General features: G+C 48.1%; 1 protein-coding gene across 1 annotated transcript; it reads right to left on the bottom strand.

The window, feature by feature from the left end:
* Positions 1-1,917: 1,917 nt before the first annotated feature.
* FUT4 (fucosyltransferase 4) lies at positions 1,918-8,860 on the bottom strand. The gene is made up of 3 exons (XM_027039663.2): positions 8,816-8,860; positions 8,108-8,354; positions 1,918-7,974 (listed from the first exon to the last, which is right to left on the bottom strand). The coding sequence occupies exons 1-3, from the start codon at positions 8,858-8,860 to the stop codon at positions 6,401-6,403; spliced, it is 1,866 nt and encodes a 621-aa protein (XP_026895464.1). The 3' UTR covers positions 1,918-6,400.
* Between the last annotated feature and the right edge of the window lie 1,984 nt (positions 8,861-10,844).

The raw sequence follows: 10,844 nt of genomic DNA, 5'->3' as shown, positions 1-10,844 counted from the left end.
ACTGTGAGATCACAACCTGAGCCGAAGTTGGATGCTCAACTGACTGAGCCACCCAGGTGCCCCCTTTTTCATTTTTTAACGTTTATTTATTTTTGAGAGAGAAAGCATGAGTGGGGAAGGGACAGAGAGAGACACACACAGAAAAAAATTTTTAATGTTTATTTATCTTTGAGGGAGAGATTGGGGGCTGGGGGAAGGACAGAGAGAAAGCGAGACAGAAAATCCCAAGCAGGCTCCTCGCTGTCTGTGCAGGGCTCAAACCCATGAACTGAACTGTGAGATCATGATCTGAGCTGAAGTTAGACACTCAACCGACCGAGCCATCCAGGTATCCCAAAATTCAGTAATTTTTGAAAACGTGAATTTGAAGATCTCCAAAATCCAATCCTTCACAACTTAAATAGTTTTATATTTAAAACTATTCTGTATGAAACTAGTAAGTCTATCAAATGTATTAAGTCTTTTATTTTCCTCTGACTCTTCTTCAAAGGAGTCTATTGGTTATTGTGGCTCCATAAAAAAAAATAATAAATTTCTCTAAAAGTCGATGCTGAGTACAGTTGAAGTACGCCAACTGGGAATTAAGAAAACAAAAAAACAAACAAACAAAAAAAACAGCAATGACTAAGTTCTCCAAGATAAAAAAGAAGCATTCATAAGAGTTCAAGAATCTCTTGTCATCAGGGGACAGTTTTATAGATCTGCTGAAATGTTAGTTTATTCCTTGTTAAGGTCCTGACTTTCCCTGTCCGTGAGTTCAGACTTCTTGATTTCACTTCCCATCAGCGCCAACAGATGCTGCATTTCAAGTTGGAACAAAGGTTCCTTTTCAGAACAGTCCACAAAATGGCAGGTTCTTCACTACTCCCTCATTCTCTGTGCACATGCTCCTCCCTGATCCTGACTCTTTCCAGGTCATTTAACCCTGATCTTCCCTCTCCTTCCTATCTGCTCTTCTCACTTTCTCTTCAAACACGTCCTACCTGTTTACCCCAACGTCTTTGCTTCTCTGTTTCCTCTTCCCTCCCCACACATATTCACCAGCTGTCCTATAGTGCACGCCTTTCACTCATTCACGATTCGTGATGGAGTACTCACTATGGAATCTTCTTTTCTCGTCCCGTCTGCTTCTACCCTCAGCTGGCCATCATCGGTTTCAACAATCTGTACTGAAATGAGCATGTCAGTGTGTGTGTATGTGTGTGTGCTGGGGAAAGGGAAGGAGAGAAAATACTCACTGTTTTTCCCCTTTTCAATAATTTGAATGTTAGTTGAAGAAGGATGCGTCTGCCCACCATCATGTTCCCAGTCTTTGTTCTGCCTCTTTTAAAATGGCATTATTGGGGCGCCTGGGTGGCTCAGTCGGTTGAGCGTCCAACTTCGGCTCAGGTCACGATCTCGCAGTCCGTGAGTTCGAGCCCCGCGTCGGGCTCTGGGCTGATGGCTCAGAGCCTGGAGCCTGTTTCCGATTCTGTGTCTCCCTCTCTCTCTGCCCCTCCCCCGTTCATGCTCTGTCTCTGTCCCAAAAGTAAATAAACGTTGAAAAAAAAATTAAAAAAAATAAAAATAAATAAAAAATAAAATAAAATGGCATTATTTGGTCTACTGGACAGGAAGTAAAGACGGTACAGAGAGTGTGTTGGAGCAGTTAATAAAATAAATTGGAAGGAGAGCAAGGAATACACTACTTCTGCCCTTGGAGACAAGTCACCGGGTTAAAGTAAAGAAGCCAGGCAAGAAAGGTAAGAGGATGAGCTGGAATCAGACCTCGCGCCACTCGGAAGAGACAAACGCATCACATTTTAGTTACCAATCTAGGACTGACGAACTTAACAGGAACCCCTCAACCAAGAAACACTCCCACGTGTCATGGTGGGACACATTAGTGCCTGGAGGAGACACATCATAAACAAGGAGTCATTTTCCATGGTAACACTTTAATCACTTTGTCAAAACAATCTGAACACGCGTACATAAATACTTGATTTGCTTCAAGAAAGGGTAGCATAAAAGTCCCTGAGATACATCCAAAAAGGACTTGAAACGTAATGCGATTATTCACCATACTAATTACCAAGAACTTGGCTCCCTTCCCTCCTATCTAAGGCATGTGACACTTTAAAACACACACACACATACACACACACACACATATATATAATGCTAAATCAGAGTCTCCCTCTCTGGTGCCTGGCTTTCTTCCAGTTTATTGCTGCTGGGTAGGAAGTCATTTCCAGACTACAAGTAAGGCACCTGGGGAGGTGAATTAGTTCTTTAAACTGTGGGGTGCCAGTTGGTAGAACGATGGCAAGTGAAACTAGAAGGTCCCAAGAGAAGATGTCCAACCCCCCCCTCCCCCATTCTGCAGTTCAAGTGACAGAGGCTCCAAGGGGTTGTGACTTGCTCAAGCACGGCTGGTCCTGCCTCTACTACCGTAACCTCAAGCAGGTCCTTCAGAGGTCTGGACCTCGACTTCCTCTATAAAATGGAATGGTGATAATCATAGCTAACATCTTCCAGGTGCTTCCTATGTGCCAGACACCGTACTGAGTACTTTGTGTCTCATCTAATTCCCCCAACACCTCTGTCAACCATAGATGATTACCTTTCATTAGAGATGCCAAAGCACAGAAAGTTTAAATAACGTACCCAAGGTGAGACAATTAGCGAAAGTTGCCAAGCTGATCTAGGAACCGAGGAGGGTCTATCTCCAAAATTCTTAAATTCCAATTCTCAAATCCCTTTTAAGAAACACCCATCAGGTAGGTTCTCAAATTCCCCAGATGTCTAAATGTCTAGCACAGAGTTGACTGACTACGGCCAAATCCAGGTACCCCATCTGTTTACATATTGCCAAAGGCTGTTTTTGTGCTGCATCGGCAGAGTTTAGCGGCAGCAGAAACTGTATGGCCTGCAAAGCCTGAAATATTTACCCCGGCCCTTTACAGAGAGAAGTGTTTTCATCCTGCTCTAGAACTTTGAAAACTTAGAGCACACTGTAACCGTACAGCACTTCACAATGTACAAAGCACTGTGGGACACGTCGTCCCACGTAACCCTCATTCTCTAGGGGCATTTGTGCATTATAAAGGAGGAAGCTAAAACCCAGAGAGTTTAAGTAACTCACCTAATCAGGACGGCAGGGGCAGAAAGTGGCAGAAACACACCCAGGTTCTGACTCCCAGTTGCAAACTCTTTCCATGAAGCCACCCTGTCTCTTCTAACTTACCGCCAGGGAAGGGCTTGGACACCGGAAACGAGTGTGGACGCTGAAAGCCAGTCACACTGTCTTCCCGATCCCAGTATCATTCCAGGCACAATCATATCATTAGAGTCATCAAGTGCTAAAAATATTCAATTTGTAATAACCTTGAAAGTACAGTTTATGCCTTCAAGGGGGGGTGGGGCATGATGATGATAGAAAAGACATTTTTAAATATATATGATGCATTTTTATATTATCAGATATGAAATTTTAACCTACTCAGTTTAGAATGATGTGAAAAATAACATAAAATGAGCAATGGACATATTTCTCTTACTCTTTGATGAAATCAGCCTCAAAAACTATTCTGGCTGTTCTAGACCCAAAATTTGCACACAAATAAAAATGCAATTATACCTTCCTTACGCTAAAAATTCAATAAATATGTGGTTAGTTTTAACAAGATTTACTGTAACTAAGAACATCAGCAAAATAATACTCATGTAACAATATAACTTAACAATTTGTCTTTCAAAGAAAGAATAGGTGTTTCCTCCTAGCCTGCAAATTCAAGCTCAATCTGAATAGCAATGATGATTCTTGAAATAATAGGGTTTAGCTTTAGGAATACACTTGAAATATACAATATGAGGCCCCTTCCTTTTTATTTGAGATATATCCTGAAACACATGTTGAGATTTAAATTTAGACATACAAATCGATATGGAGGCACCTTGAAGTCACTACAACAAAAAAGGAAAAAAAAATCTCTCTCTCACCAATTGAGTGATTGCTATGTGTTAGGCCCCTTTACTTATTTTAGTTTCCACAAAGCTCACAGTGAGCTATGAAGTATTTTCCCTCCCCATCTTACAGATAAGGAATCTGAGGCTCGAGGTTGTTGTTGTTATTATTATTTTAGAGAGAGAAAGCAAGTGCAAGCAGCGGAGGGTCAGAGAGACAGGGAGAGAGAATCTTAAGCCGGTTCCATGCCCAGTAAGGGCCAGACACAGGGCTTGATCTCACTACCAAGAGATCATGACCTGAGCTGAAATCAAGAGTCAGAGGCTTAACTGACTGAGCCACCCAGGTGCCCTTCAAGGTGATTACTAACTTGCAGAGGTCACACAGCTGGAATTCAAGCCAGAGTACCTTCAAAATCCACTCTCCCACTGCCCATCTAGATTCCCAGGAACCCCAAGATCACTTGCCAATCTTTCATAAATACTCATTATAAGAAGAGAATTTTTCTTTTTCTTTATTGGTTGACTGATACTTTGTAATTCCGCCCACACTATAATATTTTAATAAGGAAATGTTATCTATGGGCTTTAATTTCTCCTTTTAAGGAAAAAAAATTGAAGCGCCTGCATTTCAGTGAACTTTTTAAGTGAGTCTGCAATGAATACTTGTAGAGATAAAACTTAATGATTCAGCTAACTGCCCTAATCAAAAGCAAAATTACAGTTTACAGCACAACTTTATATAAACCTAGTTAATCTTAGACCATACTCACAATAATCAGTCACTGAAGGTCCTTATTGTAATAAGTCAAAGAGAAAAATAAACCATTATTTGAGGCTATAAATCAACTGGTTTTCTAATAACTGACCTATGGCCTGTATTAAAGAATGTCACTTTAAACAAGTAGGTTCTGCCGATTGACTGATCAAAGTTCTATTTTACCTGTTGGCAAGGGCAGATTCTAATAGCCTTCAAGAAAAGGACCTCGCCTTACACATTTGTGTGTCTCTCCTGGCACCCCAAGCCCAGCGTTTGGCACAGAGGAGGCACGCGGTCACTCCTAGTAAATATGCTGCTCGTTCACCTTTTCAAGTCAATGCATACCATTTTCAAAGTCGGTCCACGGCACAGGCTTCAGGGCACTAGAAATGGGAGGCCATACCGTAAGTACTACTATGAAGACTAGGAGGGGAACCAGCCGGCCCCGGGGAGAATGGCAGATTTATATTTTAACAAAAAACCACGGCTCATTGCAGGCACTAATTTAGTTCTATTCCCTAGCAATTAAACATTTAACTGAAAACTGACGGAAACAAAAACTGCCATTAACAGACACCATGAAACTTTTTTCCTTTTGCCATGATTCCATACTGAGGTACGATCTCTTTCTCTGTCCTGCAGACAGGTATGTCGGGCAGTACGTTCCTGCTTAATTCTCCTGTCCAGTAAAACGATACAAACAAATAACTTTGTGGAAAGTGGCACTGCGGCTTCCTTCTCTTCTGTTGGTAAACACGGGCTGGTTTTCTGGACAGAGGGGAGAAGAAGGTCGCTTCTGCTTTTTTCACATCTCTAATTTTAATACACTTTTTAAAAATTTTGGTTATAGAAAAACAGACACAGAGGAAATAAGTTAGGAGATGCTTATTCACATTGTAAAGGGATTCTCCAGAGGATTGCATTAAACACTGACCTCTCCTAAAGCAGTGAATTGGGGATTTGATTTAAAAGCAGTGTTTCAAAAATACGTGTGTGTAAAGTGAGGTACACCTGTGTATTCATCCTAACTCTTCCCCAAGGGCAATCTAGCATCGTCTTTGTACTCATACGGCAGGGGAACAAACAGTACTTGTTAAGGAACAGTCCTTGGATCATTGGACCACCCTCCTCACCGTTTTTTAGGAGATGAGACTTTGAGGAAGTCATGAGACCCACTTGCGGCCACAGTCCTTTCACTATTCTGCAACAAGGCTCCTTCTGGAACGGGGGGCTTGCTACACATTCGCCCAGTGCAATGTGAGTCAAGGAGCAGTGTGTATGGATTTGGATTCAGCACAGGCCACCTATATAGCCCGTGACAGATGAGGAAAAAAAGAGCAACTGACTCAAAGGCTTCTGGTAGTTAAGCTACTGTTTCACCTCGTCCTGGTTACAAGGTGAGGGAGGGCTCCCTTCTTCACCGGTGAACACTGATGCCCACCTACAGCAGACAGAGCCCAACTGCTAGCTGTGCAAAAAAAAAAAAAACCAAAAACCAAACAAACAAAAAAAACAAAACCATGAGAACCAGGGATCCTTCCTACCCAGTCTTTATGCTGAATCATATTAATTGGTAAATCACCTTTCCCCCGTAGAGTAAAAATGGGTGTTTGGAAAACTCGACCAGCCAAGGAGATGCGCAGCTGAGGGTCAAAAGTTGACGATCTGACCTCCCTGGGTCACACCAGGGTTTCACCGCTCAAACCAGCGAGCCAAATTGCGTATGCTCTTGGGCCGGTCCCCAGCGCTCTGCACAGCCTGGCAGGCCCGGCACCAAGGCTCGTCCCAGAAGGAGGTGATGTGCACGGCGTAGCTCCTGCGCCAGCTGAAGTAGCGACGGTAGACTGCTGGGTTTCGGTCGAGGAAGAGCAGGTAGGCAGCCAGGGAGGAGGCACTAGGGAAGTCGTCTACGTGGATGAAGGCACCGCGGGGCATGAAGCGTTCATAATTGGCACGGTCGGGGCCCAGCACCACGGGCACGGCCCCGGCCAGCAACGCGTTGCGCCAGAGCTTCTCGGTGATGTAATCCAGGTGCTGCGAGTTCTCAAAGGCCAGGTAGAACTTGTAGCGGGCCACTGTGTGCAGAAGGCCAATGCTGGGCACCGGCCGGCCAGGCCCGCTCCTGCCGAACACGTCCACCGACACATGCTGGCTCAGCTGGTGGTAGTACCGGACCCGGGCCTGGCGCTCATCCCAGTTGCTCACCACCCAGGCCACCAGCCCCCGTTTCCGGGCCAGCGGCGGGGCCAGGCCTAGCGGCTGGTCGCTGGGATGGGTCCTGGGGTAGAGGTACCCGTAAGGCACGAAGACGTCCGAGTCGGCCCTGTAGGAGAGGGTCCAGTTGAAGAGGTTCCCCGCCAGGTTCCGCAAGCCCGGGGAGTGGGAGGGCGACTCGAAGTTCATCCACACCCAGCGCTGGCCCGGGGGCCTGAGGCCCGAGGTGGCCAGGGCTTCGGCGGCCACCGCCTCCTCGTCGTCCAACACCCGCAACTCCAGCTCATCTGCCCCGCGCACCGGGGCGCCCCAGGGCGGGGGCCAGTCACGGGGTTCCTTCACGAGGTCACGGTGGTGGAAAAGCACCGCCTGGGCCTCCCCATAGGCCGCACGGTCGGTGAGCAGGCGGCAGCCGCTGATGTTGAAGCGCAGCCAGCAGTCCGGGGGCGGCCTCGCGCCGCTGTCGCGCCCCGCGAAGGGTTCCCACCACAGCAGCACGGCCACCGGACGCGGCGGGGCGGAGGATGCCCAGGGCAGCGGCGGCAGCTGCCTCCAGCAGCAGAAGGCGGCCAGGGCGGTGCACAGCAGGCCGGCCGCCGCCAGCGCGGAGGCGCTCGGCAGAAACCCCCGGCCCCGGCGCCCCCCGAAGCGCCGGCCGGCCTCCCGGCCGCACGGCGCCCCCATGGCGCGCGCAGGCACGGCCGCCGCCGCTCGCCGCGCGTCCGCAGGCGTGGGGCCGCGGCGCCCGCTCTCATGCTGCCGCTGCGGCTCTGGCCGTCGTTGCCGCTCGCCGCCGGCCCTGGAGCGGGAGAGGGCGGTCCCGGAATCCCAAGGCTCGCGGGCCTGGCACTCCTCCCGAAGAGTCCCCGCGGGGCGCGCCGCCAGGGCCGAGTGCGCGGCCCGGGCAGCCCCGCCGGGCGCCGCCCCGTCCCTCCCCTCCACCGCGCCCCCGGCCCGACCGGCACTGCCGGCCCCGGGCGTTTCCTGCCGCGCCTCCGCCCGTCCCCGCCCCGTCCAGGACTCCCGGACCTTCGGCCGCGCCGCCCGGGCCCCTCACCCGCTCTCCGGACCCCACCTCGGGGGGTCCCTGGCCTTTCCGCGCGCCCAGCTCCCTGGCCTTGAGCCCGGGCCTGCCCGCGGCTCCCTCCCAGCGGCGCCCCGGTGTTCAGTCGCGGTGGCCTGCACCTTCGCCTTCCAGAGGGAGGACCCGGTTCGTCGCTGGGCGCGTGCAGAGGGCGCTAGAGCGGACTCGTGGAGAAGGCGGGCCGGGGGTGCCGAGTCCCCGGGCGTCGGGACGGAAGATCGAGTCCGCTTCCTTCCTCGCCGCCCTGCGGTGGCCAGCGACGCCTGCCGGAGGGAGGGAGCGCGAGAGGCCGCGGAAACGTGCGGGCTGCGGCGCGGCCACGGCGGCGGTGACCGTGACCTCGTGACCCTCCGAGACAGGCCAGTGGCGCGACCCACAGGGGTTGTGCGTTTGTGAAAGCAAGTTTTCAGGGTGGATGGTTTAATCCCACTGCCATAAGAACGTTCCCTCCCCTCCGCCTTCCTCCCCAGCAGAGGATCAGAAGAATAAACGTTTTCTGAGCAATCTGAAACATTCTTTTCCCTCACTCCACCTCTAAATACTCCTCACTGCCGGCCCAGAACGTTCTTGGTACAAGGGCGAGGAGGACTCTGAAACCAAAGATAAACATATGGCCCTTTGGGCCTTTGTCCTCCAGGAAATTACTGCTTGGTCCGGGAGTTGAATGAATGAACGGCACTATTAAGTTTTATTAAGCACTGAAGAAACAATGTACTCGTGAAGATTACGCACTCTGGACTATAATAAAATGATGGCTAAGATAAATATTAGAGCACCCAAGTTTAGGCTATAAAAGGTGAGTAGCTCACAGCTGCTTCCACTGTTATCAGTGAGTCAACAATCCAGGCATCCATTTCTACAGCCAGTTGAGCAAATTTTTTTTTCCTACAAGTTGTATTTGAATTTCTAGGTTTAAGCCTTCATTTATGCCATTTAACTGTTTTTCAGCAAAATTCCAAATAGGCCATAGGTGGGCTGCTGACCTAAGGAGATGAGCAGTTTGGGGAGAATTTTTAGTATTCGAAAGCTGTGCATTGCCAGCACCCCAGCCCAGTGCCATATTGAGTTACAGGATGTTAGAGGAGAAATGGATTTGCTGGGAATGGGGCCAACCTGTCGGGTGTGTTTGATATTATGCATACAGAAAAAACAAACAAACAAACAAACTTGGATTTGCCATTAGGATTTACCAGGAAGAACTTTTTCATTAAAAATCAAGTACACGGGGTACCACGGTGGCTCAGTCAGTTGAGCATCACACTCTTGATTTCTGCTCAGGTGATGATCTCACAGTTCATGGGATTGAGCCCCCCACCCTCTTGGGCTCTGTGCTGACAGGGTGGAGCCTGCTTGGGATTCTGCCTCTTCCTGTCTCTCTCTCTCTCTGGCCGTTTGTGTACACATGCTCTCTCTCAAAATAAATATTTAAAAAAATCAAGTATAGATTTCGAAAGCTTCTGTAAAGATGGTTTCATGTGGCACTGCCTTCTGGCCCACAGGGACAATTTGGGAGCCGGATAGCATTAGATGTTCTGGCTATACCTACTTTCTCCTACACACTAAAACTTGTTATAATGTTGTGGAGTTGGTTTTTTTTTTTTTTTAATTTTTTATTTTTTAATTTCATGGTATAATTTTTAAGCTACTTAACCAAATTGTCATTGGAGTTATGAATTTCAGTTCCACTCTGTTATTTTTTTTAATGTTTATTTATTTTTGAGACAATGCGAGAGACAGAGTGCAAGCAGCAGGGGGGTAGAGAGAGGGAGACACAGAATCTGAAGCCGGCTCCAGGCTCTGAGCTGTCAGCCCAAAGCCTGATGTGGGGCTCGAACCCAAGAACCGTGAGATCATGACCTGAGCCGACGCTCATGACCAGACGCTTAACGGACTGAACCACTCAGGTGCCCCACTCTGTTATTTTTAATTCTAAAAAAGAGCTATAAATGCCCAAGTGTTTCCTTCTTCAACCAAAAGAAGGGAAGGATATATTCGCTTTTCTTGTTATGCAATTCAAAAACCTGTATATTTATGCACATTCCTCCCCCACTTGAAGTAAATAAGACATCACAGATAGAGGCTAACGTTGTATCCAGCACATGGTAGGTAAGCATTTGGTAAATGTTAACCTGCTTCCTTGCTTCCTTCCCCCACTCCCAATTTTCCTTAAGTCCTTCAGATATTCCAATTAAACCAACTTTTTATGGGCAGAATGGCTCCTATCTCATGAATATCAATTTCCATAGTATCTTCTTACCTTGGTAGAGTGAGGGATCACCAACTCCTACTTTAGTCTTATCTTGATGTTGGGGAAAGGGATACCTGGCAGGAGGGTGTAGTTGGATCAACGGAAACCAATCATGACTCCTCTACAAACAACTGATTGAAGATCATACTCATTGATTTATTCCCTGAGCAACGGTTTGTTCTTATTTTAGAGGGATGGAAAGGAAGAAAGGTGTTAAGGGAAAGTAACAAAGCCAGGTGTTCTCATTTATTTATTTAACCAGTTAGGAACCTGGACTGAAAAATACCATTTCTACCTTCAAGAATCTGAAACAGTGCAGAGAGAAAGAATTATAGAAGGCTTTGAGAAGGTGGTTCCTGGAGTAATTAGGAACGATTCAAATTGGGAACAGGGCTGAGATGTTCGTCTAAACAGAAGGAGCAGCATAGCAACAGCCAAACGGGGTGAAGATGGTAGGTTAGAAATCACTAGGGTTTGGGGTGCCTGGGTGGCGCAGTCGGTTAAGCGTCCGACTGCAGCTCAGGTCAGGATCTCGCGGTCCGTGAGTTCGAGCCCCGCGTCGGGCTCTGGGCTGATGGCTCAGAGCCTGG

This window comes from Acinonyx jubatus, chromosome D1 (genome assembly GCF_027475565.1).
Source record: "Acinonyx jubatus isolate Ajub_Pintada_27869175 chromosome D1, VMU_Ajub_asm_v1.0, whole genome shotgun sequence".
In the NCBI taxonomy this organism is placed as follows: Eukaryota; Metazoa; Chordata; class Mammalia; order Carnivora; family Felidae; genus Acinonyx; species Acinonyx jubatus.
Note: the sequence above shows the minus strand (reverse complement) of the source record. Positions and strands in the feature narration are given on the sequence as shown.

What these genes read in the sequence shown, in the direction of transcription:
- FUT4 (XM_027039663.2), bottom strand. Translation starts at nt 8,860, where the DNA reads ATGGATGCCTGGATTGTTGACTCACTGATAACAGTGGAAGCAGCT. An exon ending in TGATAACAGTGGAAGCAGCT is followed by an intron (nt 8,355 to 8,815) that starts GTGAGCTACTCA and finishes CCTGTCTCGGAG; the next exon opens with GGTCACGAGGTCACGGTCAC. An exon ending in CCTCCCTCTGGAAGGCGAAG is followed by an intron (nt 7,975 to 8,107) that starts GTGCAGGCCACC and finishes AGAGCGGGTGAG; the next exon opens with GGGCCCGGGCGGCGCGGCCG.